This window comes from Leptodactylus fuscus, chromosome 3, assembly GCF_031893055.1.
Source record: "Leptodactylus fuscus isolate aLepFus1 chromosome 3, aLepFus1.hap2, whole genome shotgun sequence".
In the NCBI taxonomy this organism is placed as follows: domain Eukaryota; kingdom Metazoa; phylum Chordata; class Amphibia; order Anura; family Leptodactylidae; genus Leptodactylus; species Leptodactylus fuscus.
The window spans coordinates 76,888,910-76,905,737 of NC_134267.1; the positions used below are offsets into that span (position 1 = coordinate 76,888,910).

At 38.8% G+C, this 16,828-nt stretch overlaps 1 protein-coding gene across 3 annotated transcripts in view; it reads right to left on the reverse strand.

The window, feature by feature from the left end:
* The window catches only part of TBCE (tubulin folding cofactor E), an 87,846-nt gene that overhangs the window by 26,982 nt on the left and 44,036 nt on the right, over positions 1-16,828 (reverse strand). For all 3 annotated transcript variants that reach the window (XM_075267784.1, XM_075267783.1, XM_075267782.1), the window contains 3 exons: positions 15,597-15,673; positions 3,074-3,169; positions 815-876 (listed from right to left, as the gene is read on the reverse strand). In XM_075267784.1, coding sequence (XP_075123885.1) covers positions 815-876; positions 3,074-3,169; positions 15,597-15,673 — 235 coding nt within the window. The remainder of the gene's footprint in view (positions 1-814; positions 877-3,073; positions 3,170-15,596; positions 15,674-16,828) is intronic.

Sequence of the window (16,828 nt, forward strand, 5' to 3'; positions counted from 1 at the left end):
TATGCGAATAATACATATGAAGTGGATTTCAGATCATGTATTTTTCACTATATTGCTAACGAATTGCCAATTATGTATAGACTCTTTATATACTTGTATTTGAATACTATCACAATGCTTGAAAAAGACTCAAGTGTATTGAGCAGAAAAGTTGCAAGTATGAGGCAATAAATCAGCCTCACGTTTCTATATTTTTTTTCGAGTGCTGCCTATTTTTTTCTGTAATTATCTATCTATCTATCTATCTATCTATCTATCTATCTATCTATCTATCTATCTATCTCTCTATCTATCTATCTAGTCTGATTAAGTAATCTATTGCAATATCCAATTTCTAGAAAGTCTCATTCAAAACAAAATCTCTCACTTTTCTAACAGGTCATGCCTATTATGTTTGTTCATTACTATTTGTTCGATCGGAGTGAAGCCTTTAGGATCACATATATGAAAGTACTGCGTTCCTCGAAATGCTATGTTTAACATATGCTTTGAAATCCTCAAAGAAGTGGAGGCTCTTCTCACAAATTGGAGATCACATTTACACTCTAAATCTGGGTAACAATTCATATAAGTTTGAATATCAAATGTCTCATTTGTGACATTACTGACATAGGGGATTTTTTTAGTGTTGGATAGTTTTACAACATTTACAGGCGAAGTGTTTTTCACCTATCAATCCAGCTACATAGGTGGTTAGAAATAGAAATAATAATTGAAATTAAATAAAACAGGCAAATGAAATGTTGACTTTGATCAAAGGGATTTGCAAAGGGAAACCCTGAAGTATAATCAGAAAAAAAAAAAAAACACTTACCAGGCTGGGTAGAAAAGTTTATTGACAAAATCCTGTTATTTGAAATAATCAGATGCTTTAATCTGCAATGTATAAATATCATACAGTTTATTCTTAGATATTATGATACTCATCCAGCATCATATAATCATCTTTCCCATCACGCCCCAGCTGGTGACAATGTTTTAAACCTTGTTTCACCCAAATACCTTTAGCAGAGTTTGTGAGTGATTTCTGAGTTCTCTGGGAGCTCCTGGCATCTTCTGCATTTGTTTACATGGCCATATTCCTGTTCTGTTTTCCTACAACTACCATGATGCATTGAGCTTCACTCAGAGCTGACTCACACCCCCTTCCCTTTCTCAGTCATACCCCCTAGCTGTTTCCCTAGCTAGCCTGCCTACTACACCCTCAGCAGCCATTTTTGGACTTCTAGTTCTCACTCACTCAGTAACCTTCTTCTTTGGCTGTAATATTGTAATCAACTCCGTATATCATCATTCCAGCCACACAGAGAAAGCTTCAGGACAACAATGGCTTCTTCATGCTTTTTTGGCATATATATATATATATATATATATATATATATATATATATATATATATATATATATATATATCCATGTGTCCCCGAAAATAAGACCGTGTATTATATTAAATTATCTTCCAAAATATATGACCTGTCTTATTTTCGGGGGATGTGTTATGGAGCGGGGGACAATCGGCAGTCAGGTGGTCCAGGAGGTGAAGGGAGGTATGTCTTATTTTCGGGGAAACAGGGTATATATATACAGTATATATATACAGTATATATATATATATGTATATATGTATATATATATATATATATATATATATATATAAACACACACACAGTATATATATATATATATATATATATATATATATATATACACAGTGTATATATATATATATATATATATATATATATATATATATATATATATATACATATACATACACACACACATGAGCAGTATAATATGCTCCACAGTGGCTCCTGCAAATTATATTATGCTCCACATTGGCCTCTGCACAGTATAATGCTTCCCATTGGCCCCTGCATAGTATCATATGCTCCACTGTGGTCCTTGCACAGTATAATATGCTCCATGGTAGCCTCAGCACAGTATAATATGCTTCACGGTGGCCTCTGCAGAGCATAAAATGCTCCATGGTGGCCCATGCACATTATAATATTGATTGTGCAAAAAGCAGTTCATATCTATCTCCGGTTTTGTCACAACCCTAATTTCCAAAGAGGGATGACATATCCAATCTTCTGAAAGGGACCTGGTAGATTGCTCTGTGTATACCATTCTCCCAGGGCCTGTGCCAAGTACAAATTTTTCTGCCCCCACTTCTTTCACTTTTCATAGGCCCAGAGCTTTGCTATTGGTGTGCTGAACTCCATAAGGAAGGATTGGGATGACAAGTTCTGCCATTAGGTATTTGTCAAAATAGTACCCCATAACCAAATCTCAGCTTACTACTCACTACTTTGAAAACAGATCTAATAAGAATCATTTGGGACTGGGGTGGTGCACTTCACATGACTCAGAACTTACACCTGACCTAATCCTTCAAGACCTAACCAGGGCACTGAAATGCATATCAGCAATTTCCATATGGAGAATGCATTAACTACAGAATGCACCAGAGGTATGGTGGAGGTGGCAGACATATCACTGCCTATAGTCATGCTCAGTGATGTAAATGTTTCTGAACAACATACCGTTTACATTTCAACTGAGTGAGTTGTTTTCTTTATCACCCCAACCATTTATATACCTTTTCCTCTTATAAATATTCAATCTTTCCTTACTCCTTTCTGCCCAACTGTCAAGTCCTTGACCCACCAGTTTAACATTTAGCCTATTGAAGACAGAAGGACAACTTCTAGTCAACAACAATAAAATGGACTGGAATGACACTCCAATATTCTCAAAAGAAACTCATTTCTGAATTCTCACTTGGGTGCCCTATGACCTAACCTTCACCCACTGGAATCTCCTTAATGATAAGTTAGGCCCCTGATCCCTGCCACTTCCCTCACCCAGCAAACACCCTCTCCCCCTCCCGGTTAGTTTTTGTTGGCCGAGGCTACATACAAGTTATTGTTGTTAAAATTATAAAATACTTTAATATCACATTCACAAGCTGCAAAACTTTGTTTTACAGTGAAGCAAATTAATTGTTTTTATTCACCAACATTTTAGCCTTAAGTTCAGTAAATATCACTTATTATTATAGTAATTACCTTGGTAAATCTGCAATTGAAAGAAGTTGGTTTCCATCTGAAATGTGATTGTTTGAAAGATCAAGCAGTGTCAGAGACTGAAAGCAATTCCCAGGTCTACAAGACAAGATAAACATTGTTAACCCCTTAGAGAGACAGCCCAAAAGTGACTTAAGGACCAGGCCTCTTTTATCAAAACTGACATGTGTCACTTTAAATGGCAATAGCTTTGAGACGCTTTAACTTACACAAGTGATTCTGAGATTGTTTTTTTGTGACATATTGTACTTCATGTCAGTAGAAAATTTTTGTCAATATTTTTTGCCTTTGATTATGAAAAAATAGGAAATTTGATGAAAATTTTGAAAAAAGTGCAGTTTTCAAACTTTGAAATTGCAAGCCTTTCAAATGGAAAGCCATACTACCCAAATTTTTTGATAAATATAATTAACCATGTCTCTGATTTATGTAGAAGTCAAATTTTAATCACCCTTTCATTTTTTTCAGATATTATAAGGCTTACAAGTCAAGCAGTGATTTTCCAAATTTGGAAACCCCCAAAATGTGACCCCATTTTGGAAACTAGACCCCTCAAGGAATTTATCAAGGGGTATAGTGAGCACTTTGACCCTACAGGAGTGTAACAGAATTGGCCCAACAAAAGGAAAAGTGACATTTTTTGCTATAAAATGTAGCTTTAACCCCAAATTATGCATTTCCACAAGGGGTTAAAAGAGAAAATGCACCCCACAAGTTGTCAAGCATTTTCTCCCAAAAACAGGAATGCCCCACATGTGGATGTAAAGTGATCTATGGGCACGCTGTAAGGTCCAGAGCGGAAGGAGCGCTATTGGGATTTTGGAGGGCAAATTTAGCTTGAGTTTGTACAAGGCACCATGTTGCATTTGGAGAGCCCCTGAAGTGCCAGAACAGTAGAAACCCCCCGAAAATGACCCCATTTTGAAAACTAGACCCCTCAAGGAATTTATCAAGGGGTATAGTGAGCACTTGAACCCTACAGGTGCTTCACAGATTTTTTTACCATTGAGAAGTGAAAATGAAAAATTACTTTTTTTATAATAAAATGTCACTGTAGCCCCAAATTTTTCATCTTCACAAGGGGTTAAAGGAGAAATTGCACCCCACATTTTGTTACGCAATTTCTCCCGAACACGGCAATACCCCATATGTGCTGGTACCCTAATGTACGGGCACACGGTCGCTCTCAGAACGGATGGAGCGCTAATTGGATTTTGTAGGCCAGATTTTGCTAAAATAGATTGCAGGCACCATGTTCCTTTTGCAGAGCCCCCAAGGTGCCAAAACAGTGGAAACCCCCAAAATGTGACCCCATTTTGGAAACTAGACCCCTCAAGGAATTTATCAAGGGGTATAGTGAGCCCTTTGACCCTACAGGAGTGTAACAGAATTGGCCCAACAAAAGGAAAAGTGACATTTTTTTGCTATAAAATGTAGCTTTAACCCCAAATTATGCATTTCCACAAGGGGTTAAAAGAGAAAATGCACCCCACAAATTGTCAAGCATTTTCTCCCAACTACAGAAATGCCCCACATGTGGACGTAAAGTGATGTATGGTCACACAGTGGGATAGAACAATAGTTGGAGGGTAGATTTGGCTGAAATTGGTTTTAGTTACCATGTCACATTTGTAGAGGCCTTGAAGTGCCAAAACAGTGGAAACCCCCAAAATGTGACCCCATTTTGGAAACTAGACCCCTTGACTTCAGTGACGTTAGTGTTAAATTACACCTCTTAAAAAATTTACCAAGAAGTATAGCAAACATTTGGATGCAGCTTGTATGGCAATAATTTATTATCCAGAAATTACTGCATAACCGGATGAAAGTAATTGTGTGCAGAGTACGTGATGGTATAAGGAGGCGATATTCCATGGAAAATAAATTCTAAAATTAATATTCCATGGAAGTGTGGTACAATCTAAAGCACTCCTTCATGCACAGGCCAGGTTTATCAGGGCAGGTGTCACACTGATAAATGGTGTCTCTCCTTATTCCTCTTTTGTAACACACTCTGCATCTTTTCTGAGTTTTCCCTTTTTTAGCAGTTTGGGGGACTTCACCGGGAAAATGTTGCCCTGGTACAATACGGGAACCATGAGTTTCAGAAGTACTGGGGCCTGGCACTTCTAGGTCCCCAAATATCAGGGACTTGATAATTGCCTCCTGAAACTCAAGGAAAGTTCCTGTGTGGCCTGCACATCGTGATAGCACGTACGCGTTATACAATGCCATCTGAACCATGTGCACGACCAGCTTTTTGTACCACACTCTTGTTTTTCACATGGCACTGTAGGGCTTTAGGACTTGATCAGATAGATCAACCCCTCCCATGTACTTATTGTATGCCAGGATGCAGTCTGGCTTGGAGACAGTGGTACTGGTGCCACGCAGAGGGACAGAGGTGCTGCCGCTGCCATTAGCTGTGGTCAGTACAAGGACATCCCTCTTGTCCCTATACTTGACCAGCAGCATATTCTCATTGCAGACGGCACTACTCTCACCCTTTCTGAGGCGCTGCTCAATATGTGCCCTAGGGAGGCCTCTTTGATTTCTGCGCACAGTCCCACAAGCTGCAGTTCCTCTAGAACTCAGGGATCTAAAGAGTGGGATGCTGGTGTAAAAGTTATCCACATAGAGGTGATAACCCTTGTCCAGCAGTGGGTGCATCAAATCCCACACAATTTTCCCACTAACTCCTAGGATTGGGGGGCAGTCTGGGGGCTCAATCCTTGTGTCCCTTCCTTCATACACCCTAAATTTATAAGTGTATCCTGAACTGCTCTCACATAGCTTATACATTTTAATGCCATACCGTGCCCGCTTACTGGGCAAGTATTGGCGGAATTTTAGCCTCCCTTTGAAACTGATCAGAGACTCATCAATTGCAATGTTCTTATCAGGGATGTAGGACTCTGCAAATTTGGAACTAAAGTGGTCAATGACTGGCCTAACTTTGTATAAGCGGTCAAAATTTGGGGCATCTTGGGGCGGGCACTGGGAATTATCATTATAATGAATGAACTTTAGGATACTTTCAAACCGCTTCCTGGACATAGCCATTCGATAGATTGGAGTGTTGTGCAAGACGTCTGTACTCCAATACTGACGAATTTTAGGTTTTTTCACTATGCCCATATGCAGAATAAGACCCCAGAAAATCTTCATTTCTGCTGCATTTACTGGGGCCCAGTTCTGTGGCCTGGCATAGGAAGAGGTGGCATTTTGTTCCAAAAATTGTTCAGCGTACAAATTCGTTTGGGCCACCATAAGATCTACAAACTCATCAGAGAAAAAGATTTTGAAAAAGTCATTTTCTCTGAAGCCTTCAGTCTCAATTTGTATTCCTGACCGGGCAACAAAGTCAGGAAGCTGAGGCTCATAATTTTCTGGGGGTGGGGTCCACATGGGCTCTACAGGTGGGGCAACTAACTCAGCAATTGTTCTGGGGCGCCTCCTTTGGGGTTGCTCATCACTGGAGGAGGAGGAGGAGGAAGAAGAGGAAAAATAAAGGAATGGGGCATATTCCTCTTCTCCCTCGCTGGCGGTATCAGTGTCAGAGGCCAGTATGGCGTACGCCTCTTCTACTGAAAACCTTCTTTGGGATGATTGGGACATTTTTGTGTGTGTGTGGTGTTTTACTTGAGTATATAAAACTTTATTTCTTGAAACTTTATTTCTTTGAAACTTTATTTCTTTGAAACTTTTTCAGTGTGGGGTGTGTGTTGTGCTTTAACACGTGTATTTTATGTAAAAAAAAAAACAAAAAAACCTTCCCTTCTATCAAAAATGGAGCTATATATAGATTGAAAAAAAACTGAGCCAAAAATCACAAATGTGACCAATAACGTATATTTTATTACTGGTCAATTTGCGGTGGCGAGTTTTACAAAAAAAAAGCTTGTGCACAAACAAAATTCTCTTTTCTACCTACTAGAAAAAAAAACTGCCCCCAAAATCACAAATGTGACCAGTAACGTATATTTTATTACTGGTCAATTTGCGGTGGCGAGTTTTACAAAAAAAAAAGCTTGTGCACAAACAAAATTCTCTTTTCTACCTACTAGAAAAAAAAAACTGAGCCAAAAATCACAAATGTGACCAGTAACGTATATTTTATTACTGGTCAATTTGCGGTGGCGAGTTTTACAAAAAAAAAAGCTTGTGCACAAACAAAATTCTCTTTTCTACCTACTAGAAAAAAAAACTGAGCCAAAAATCACAAATGTGACCAATAACGTATATTTTATTACTGGTCAATTTGCGGTGGCGAGTTTTACAAAAAAAAAAAAGCTTGTGCACAAACAAAATTCTCTTTTCTACCTACTAGAAAAAAAAACTGAGCCAAAAATCACAAATGTGACCAATAACGTATATTTTATTACTGGTCAATTTGCGGTGGCGAGTTTTACAAAAAAAAAAGCTTGTGCACAAACAAAATTCTCTTTTCTACCTACTAGAAAAAAAAACTGAGCCAAAAATCACAAATGTGACCAATAACGTATATTTTATTACTGGTCAATTTGCGGTGGCGAGTTTTACAAAAAAAAAAGCTTGTGCACAAACAAAATTCTCTTTTCTACCTACTAGAAAAAAAAACTGACCCAAAAATCACAAATGTGACCAATAACGTATATTTTATTACTGGTCAATTTGCGGTGGCGAGTTTTACAAAAAAAAAAAAAGCTTGTGCACAAACAAAAAAAAAGAAAAGGAAAAAAAAATGCAAAAATGCAAAAAAACCTAACAAAAAAAAAAAAAAAAATTTGGAGAAATGCCAAAAAGGGCTTTCTCAAAAAGGGGAGGGAGGTGAGTCTCTTTTCTGCACAGAATGCAGAGTTTAGGACCCAGAAGCTGGAGGAGCCAGACAGTCTCAGATGCCTCGGTCAGGAAAGGGTGGAGAGGAGATGGGAGGGGGGACGGGAGACGGCAGAGGGGAGAGATGGGCAGTAGAGGGCTGGCTGGGAGAGGACCTAGGACGTCTGGCAGAATCTGATCGAGGTATGACGCAGCGGTAACACAGCAATCTCACGCACAGGGCTCACAGGGCAGCACGGGTTCTGCTCTGCTCGCAATTCCCAGAGGGAGTGATGTAAGCAGAGCAGTGCCCGAAGTTTACACTGCCCTGCACGCCATTGATTGGTCAATCTGCCATGATGCTGGCAGATTGACCAATTAAAACATCTGGAGGGGGTCGCACCACTGTACGCCCCCCAAACACTCGACAGGGATTGGTGCAAGGTGTAGCTCCAATCACTGTCACTTTTGTACCGATCTGTCGGCACAGATCATTGGATCTGTGCCGGCAAGCTGCAATTGGACATTGCGAAGCAATCGTCCAATTGCAGCGATCCACGTGGCAGGGAGGGGGTTAAATCTTCCGATTCATGTAAAGAAAGTTGTCTGCTGTCATGGACAGCAGCAACCTTCTTACAGTTTCCGTGTCTTGAGACACGGAGGCTGTTTATAACCATGACGTATTATTACTTCATGGTGCGCGAAGTACCTCGCGTCCATGACGTAATAGTACGTCAAAGGTCGCTAAGGGGTTAAAAGAATTATCCAAGATCAACAAATAAATCACAAAGAGCAGACTGTGCACACACACACTTCCGATGCACGGTCGAAGCTCATTAGCATACGTATAAAAACTGACTTATTTAAAATCTACTGAGGCAAGGATGTGCTTATCTAAAAAGACTATTCCCAACGAGAGAGCCCCTTTAATAAATATTATCCGCAATATCTCTGTTTTATGTTGGCAACAACTTTCAATCATCTTTGAACTTGCTTTGGACATTAGAACGCTTACAAGTCTAACTGCAATTTTCTAAATTTACAAGAAAAATTTCCAAAACCCATTTTTTTTCAACTGTAATTTTTATTGAAAGATTTTATAAAATACAGAACAACAAATCCCAATTGGGTATAGAATAAACCAGGAGAAAGTGGTGTACACAGAACCGAACAGTCAGTCATTATACACACGGCGCAATTAAGGGGAGGGTGGGTTCGAGGAAAGGAAGGAATGCAATATGAGTGCCAGGGAGACCACATAGCCTGAAATGCCTCTGTGGTATGGTTGAGCGAGGCTGTCAGGTTTTCCATACTACACACATCCTTTACACGAGCATTAAGATCTGGGCTGGAGGGAGGGGAGGCTTTCCTCCAATTTAGAGCAATGAGTGTCTTAACAGCAGCACACAGGTAAGACTGCTTACCCAAATGTGAAGGAGGGAGGTTGAGCAGGTAGATGAACAGATCTAGGGGGACCCCTTGAACAAATGGAGCAAATGCAGAAGAATGAGGAAGGGCACTCACCCACGTTCACGCTTATCTTCATAAAATACTTCTTTTATTGAGGTAACATATTCCTTAAAAACAGGTAGTGCAGGGAGGGAATAGAGCATATATAGGCATGTAGGCAACAGCCGTTTCGCGCAACTGTGTGCGCTTTCTCAAGCCTCAAAATGCAATGACAGATGAACAAAAAAGCAGGCTTAAATACCATTAAGACAATCAGGCATAATAAAGGTCTCCTGAAATGAATTCAGATTATGACCAATAGAAATACCTGCAGTATCTCCTGTGAACTCCAACATCGGCATAAGCGGACCAGAATGAAGACTATTTCAAGTCATTCAACCAATTGGCTATGAGCCGATGCTCATGCGTAAATCCTTTACAAAGTAATACATACAGATCTCCGTGCCTCTTAATTATTCAGCAGAGAGAAGCACGGACCAGCAGCCAATGAAAAAATGGCCTATGCGCAAGCGCACAACGGCCTCTAATGCCGCGCTAAGTATATAATACAAGGCTACCCGCCTATTGAAAAAGCGCCGATGCGCGTGCGCATTAGGACCCGAGATACTAGACATCGCGTCCATGCAGTCAAAGACTGCTATGAAAGACCGGGAACCAATCGGAGAACCGCCGATGCGCATGCGCATAGACACAATTCGGAAACTTCAGCAGAGAGAAGCACGGACCAGCAGCCAATGAAAAAATGGCCTATGCGCAAGCGCACAACGGCCTCTAATGCCGCGCTAAGTATATAATACAAGGCTACCCGCCTATTGAAAAAGCGCCGATGCGCGTGCGCATTAGGACCCGAGATACTAGACATCGCGTCCATGCAGTCAAAGACTGCTATGAAAGACCGGGAACCAATCAGAGAACCGCCGATGCGCATGCGCATAGACACAATTCGAAAAAGATTTTTTACTATTATGGCCATTGCCGATACAAAAAACAAAAAATGAACATCTCTATGCTGATTTATTTATTAGTAATTATTATTATGTTCTTTAATTACCATTGCTGCATTATTCACTGTTGTTATGTTTTTTAACTCCTGTAACTTTGTATGCCGATGTAAAGCTCACCAAAGAAGACACTGCAGGATTAAATATATATATATAAAGTTTCTAATACCTGATTATTATCATCAAAACGAACATTCAAATATTTATAGCTAAACGTAGAATACAATTGGGATATTCTCATAACATTTATCAAAAGATAGTAAAACAGTTTAGGAAGAAAGAGAGCCATATATAGATAAGGAAGGCGTAGACAAAAAATATTCTTTATAGAAAGATAGCCATATCTAGTCTATCATTTAACCCCAAAGGGCCAGTTGCATTAGTACGTATAATCCATTTTGCTTCACATTGAAGCAATAGTTTATTATGGTTCCCTCCTTGAGGTGGTAAATTCACCTTTTCTATTCCAGCAAACTTCAAACAGCTTGCATCTCCGTTATGTAGATCAGTAATGTGTTGTATTAAACGTGGGGAACCTTTTTTAGTAGAGATGGATTTAAAATGTTCCCGGAATCTCACATAGAGGGGTCTAATAGTTTTTCCAATGTAGTAGTGTCCACATGGACAATAAATTACATAAACCACAAATTTTGTTTTACAAGTCAAAAATTGATTAACCGTGTGTTCTATTTTACCCAAAGGTAATGTACGTTTCTTTAAGTTATAGCGACAGTATTTACATTGTCTGCATGAAAAATTACCTTTTGGACATGATTTTTCTAGCCAGCTGGGATCTTTTTGAGACGACAGGCGACTGGACACTAATGTGTCTTTCACAGTTCTACAGCGCTTAAAGCTAATGAGGGGTTTCATTCCTGCCTTAGGTGCTAAGGTGGCGTCACTCTGAATTATATTCCAATTGCGGTAAATAGCTGATCGAATTTGTTTTTCCATAGGGCTATACTTAAAGGTAAAAGTAAATCTGTTTTGAGTTTTATTACATTTATTTGGACCTTTTAGTAATTTACTTCTATCCAGACTTTTTGCTTTAACATATGCTTTTTCAATAGCATGGTCTGGATAGCCTCTTAATCTCAAGCGTTTTTTTAAGAAATCAGCCTGTTTTTCAAAGACAGCATTTTCACTATTTATTCTTTTCAAACGAATGAATTGACCGTAAGGGATAGAATTTTTTACAGATTGTGCATGAAAACTCTTATAGTGCAGCAACGTATTTGTTGCTGTAGGCTTTCTATAAACCTCAGTGGAAATACTGTTTCCTGTTTTTTTCACCAAAACGTCTAAGAATTCAAGGACGTCGTTATTAATTTTCGCTGTAAATCTCATGTTCATGTGGTTAGTATTAAGATAATTTACAAACTCAGAGAAAGCCTCCTCTGAGCCAGACCATAATAAGAACACGTCATCCACATATCGTAAATAGAGATGGATAAATTTTGAAAATCTATTTTTCACTGAGTACACGTATTCGTCCTCAAAGTCAGCCAAAAAAATATTTGCAAAGGTACACGCTAAAGGCGTGCCCATTGCCGTGCCATTAATTTGGGCGTACCAGCGCTCATTAAACATGAACGCGTTATTTCCTAGTACAGGAAATTTACTAGGAAATAACGCGTTCATGTTTAATGAGCGCTGGTACGCCCAAATTAATGGCACGGCAATGGGCACGCCTTTAGCGTGTACCTTTGCAAATATTTTTTTGGCTGACTTTGAGGACGAATACGTGTACTCAGTGAAAAATAGATTTTCAAAATTTATCCATCTCTATTTACGATATGTGGATGACGTGTTCTTATTATGGTCTGGCTCAGAGGAGGCTTTCTCTGAGTTTGTAAATTATCTTAATACTAACCACATGAACATGAGATTTACAGCGAAAATTAATAACGACGTCCTTGAATTCTTAGACGTTTTGGTGAAAAAAACAGGAAACAGTATTTCCACTGAGGTTTATAGAAAGCCTACAGCAACAAATACGTTGCTGCACTATAAGAGTTTTCATGCACAATCTGTAAAAAATTCTATCCCTTACGGTCAATTCATTCGTTTGAAAAGAATAAATAGTGAAAATGCTGTCTTTGAAAAACAGGCTGATTTCTTAAAAAAACGCTTGAGATTAAGAGGCTATCCAGACCATGCTATTGAAAAAGCATATGTTAAAGCAAAAAGTCTGGATAGAAGTAAATTACTAAAAGGTCCAAATAAATGTAATAAAACTCAAAACAGATTTACTTTTACCTTTAAGTATAGCCCTATGGAAAAACAAATTCGATCAGCTATTTACCGCAATTGGAATATAATTCAGAGTGACGCCACCTTAGCACCTAAGGCAGGAATGAAACCCCTCATTAGCTTTAAGCGCTGTAGAACTGTGAAAGACACATTAGTGTCCAGTCGCCTGTCGTCTCAAAAAGATCCCAGCTGGCTAGAAAAATCATGTCCAAAAGGTAATTTTTCATGCAGACAATGTAAATACTGTCGCTATAACTTAAAGAAACGTACATTACCTTTGGGTAAAATAGAACACACGGTTAATCAATTTTTGACTTGTAAAACAAAATTTGTGGTTTATGTAATTTATTGTCCATGTGGACACTACTACATTGGAAAAACTATTAGACCCCTCTATGTGAGATTCCGGGAACATTTTAAATCCATCTCTACTAAAAAAGGTTCCCCACGTTTAATACAACACATTACTGATCTACATAACGGAGATGCAAGCTGTTTGAAGTTTGCTGGAATAGAAAAGGTGAATTTACCACCTCAAGGAGGGAACCATAATAAACTATTGCTTCAATGTGAAGCAAAATGGATTATACGTACTAATGCAACTGGCCCTTTGGGGTTAAATGATAGACTAGATATGGCTATCTTTCTATAAAGAATATTTTTTGTCTACGCCTTCCTTATCTATATATGGCTCTCTTTCTTCCTAAACTGTTTTACTATCTTTTGATAAATGTTATGAGAATATCCCAATTGTATTCTACGTTTAGCTATAAATATTTGAATGTTCGTTTTGATGATAATAATCAGGTATTAGAAACTTTATATATATATATTTAATCCTGCAGTGTCTTCTTTGGTGAGCTTTACATCGGCATACAAAGTTACAGGAGTTAAAAAACATAACAACAGTGAATAATGCAGCAATGGTAATTAAAGAACATAATAATAATTACTAATAAATAAATCAGCATAGAGATGTTCATTTTTTGTTTTTTGTATCGGCAATGGCCATAATAGTAAAAAATCTTTTTCGAATTGTGTCTATGCGCATGCGCATCGGCGGTTCTCTGATTGGTTCCCGGTCTTTCATAGCAGTCTTTGACTGCATGGACGCGATGTCTAGTATCTCGGGTCCTAATGCGCACGCGCATCGGCGCTTTTTCAATAGGCGGGTAGCCTTGTATTATATACTTAGCGCGGCATTAGAGGCCGTTGTGCGCTTGCGCATAGGCCATTTTTTCATTGGCTGCTGGTCCGTGCTTCTCTCTGCTGAAGTTTCCGAATTGTGTCTATGCGCATGCGCATCGGCGGTTCTCCGATTGGTTCCCGGTCTTTCATAGCAGTCTTTGACTGCATGGACGCGATGTCTAGTATCTCGGGTCCTAATGCGCACGCGCATCGGCGCTTTTTCAATAGGCGGGTAGCCTTGTATTATATACTTAGCGCGGCATTAGAGGCCGTTGTGCGCTTGCGCATAGGCCATTTTTTCATTGGCTGCTGGTCCGTGCTTCAGACGCTCTGAGGAAGGAACGCATGTTCCGAAACGCGTCTGTGTTTTTTTAGGGGGATTTATGGACTGTCCTTTTTTCTATACATCAATTTTTGTCGTTTTATGATGTGACATAATAAAAGTTAAATTTTATCGGAGAGTGGCCGGATTTACCTTTGTTCGTTAAGAATCTCTTCACACTCGAGGAATAGAGTGTGCCGTGCACCCCGAAGCAATTCTGTTCATAAGCTGCCGACTAAAAGGACTACAACTGGGTGAGCTGAAAAAATTCTTGTCTTTAGCATTTAACACTGTTGACCATCAACTCCTCACTATGCTCCGCTATCTCTGGTTCTCCTCTTATCTCTCAGACCGCACTTTCAGTGTATTATTTGCAGGCTCTGTTTCTTCCCCTCATCCCCTTGCTGTTGGGGTTCCTCAGGGCTCGGTCCTAGGCCCCCTGCTCTTCTCTCTTTACACATTGGACAAACCATCACCAGATTTGGCTTCCGGTACCAACTTTATGCTGATGACACCCAATTATACACATCTTCCCATGACATTACAAAACCAGTATACAAGACTTCTCCCGAGTTGTACCACTTCTCTGGAATGCTCTGTCCCAGACAATCAGATTAACTCCCAATTTCTACAGCTTCAAGCGCAAACTAAAGACAGGCCTATCACAATTCATAATGTAAACCCTTCCATACTGTAATTAGAATCCCTAAAATGAAGCCTTCTCTGGTCATGCTCCCACATTACCCCACACGATATGATGCAGTTTCAGGCTAACTTTATATGTCCAGGCATCATCTGCACGTTAAAGGACACGACTGATGACGGTTCATACAGTTTCATGTTTGTGTAATGAAAGTAACCTCTATTACAAAATTGTCTGACCATTGTATAGGCAATGCTACCTCCGATGCAAACCCTGTTACCTATTGTGTCACCCCCTCTACCTCATAGATTGTAAACTCTTGTGAGCAGGGCCCTCAGTCCCATTGTGTGACGTGACTATTTGTTTGTAATGTATCTTTTTGTCTGTACTTGAACCCTACAAATTATACAGTACTGCGGAATATGTTCGCAATATATAAATAAAATGTATTATTATTTTACTCACAACTTGTATATCCAAAAATTCAACCCTTTTTTTCACTCCAATAGGCAGTAAGTTTGAAGTTCTAACCATTACGATTAGTATAATAAATAAATTCTGAAGAGTAGGAGATCCCTCTATTCATACAATGATACCAACATCTATATGATGGAACTTGAGTAAAAATGTCACAGAAAGCGATGTGTATTATGAATATAATCAGGATAGCGAATGCTGGTGCAGCTGGCATCTCCGCTGCCATTCCTGCCAGCTGTCAATACCACAGCTTACTAAATAGAAATGTTTATAAGGCATTATTATTAATAAAAATAAATTCTGTATTATAATGGTGTAGACTGTTCCGCAATATGTTTCAAATAAAATCCTTACCTTTCTAAACAAGTGATGTTGTTTGAAGCCAGATGCAATTCCTCAAGTGCAGGCCACATAACAGCACACCGCAAAACCTTTAAGACACAAAATAGCAAAGGTTGAAAAAACAAACAAAAACATTTACAATAACTAGGGTTAACAAAGGAGACTCATTCCTTAACCAGCAGTAACTGCAGAAATAATGTTACTAAAAATTGATAGTCTAAGAATCTATATAAATTATATACAGCTTAAAGGGAGTCTGTGAGGAGAAAAACCTACATTGAACTAATCACAGAACTTCGGGGTGATTCTCACAATGTTTCCAAATATGCCTGGGTTATATAACTGCTGCTCCATTGCCTGAAATTTTGATGTTTTATAATTATGCTAATTAGTGGAATAGTGCTTTAAGGCGCTCTCAGGCTCAGCAAGCACAGTACTGAGTATACTGCATATGTCCGCTGATGTCATCCTCCAGCCACAAGCTTGTACAGTGGTGCATCACTTATTGTTTAAAACGCTATTAAAGATTTACCCGCTAACTATCTTACAAATGACATCTGATGATTCAACACTACGCATTGCAGGTTATTAGTCTCGTAGATAGTGTTAAGTGGATAATGTAATTGTACTGTCAGTGTAAAAGGTTGTGAAAAAGCCTGCTATACATGTTTGACAAAGAGGATGTATGCCTTGAAATGTTGCAGGAGATTGTTGCAGATCCCACTGTGATGCAGATTGTTTGCCTGACCTACATCAATCATCTGGGCTCAACTGAACTGTATTTTGAAAATGGACACATAGTTATATGAAGCAAATTAAAAGTTGTATGTTATTTATTACCGGTATTAATTATTGGTGTGTTGAAATAATACAAGATTGTGAAGTTGAAATAATACAAGATGGTAAAATAAAGAAGACCACCTATGTAACTAAAAGTGTTATATACATATACATACACTACCGTTCAAAAGTTTAGGGTCACTTAGAAATTTCCTTATTTTTTAAAGAAAATCACATTTTTTTTCAATACAGATAACATTAAATGAATCAGAAATACACGCTATACATTGTTAATGTAGTAAATGACTATTCTAGCTGCAAACATCTGTTTTTTAATGTAATATCTTCATTGGTATATAGAGGCCCATTTCCAGCAACCATCACTCCAGTGTTCTAATGGTACATTGTGTTTGCTAACTGTGTAAGAAGGCTAATAGATGTTTAGAAAACCCTTGAAACCCCTT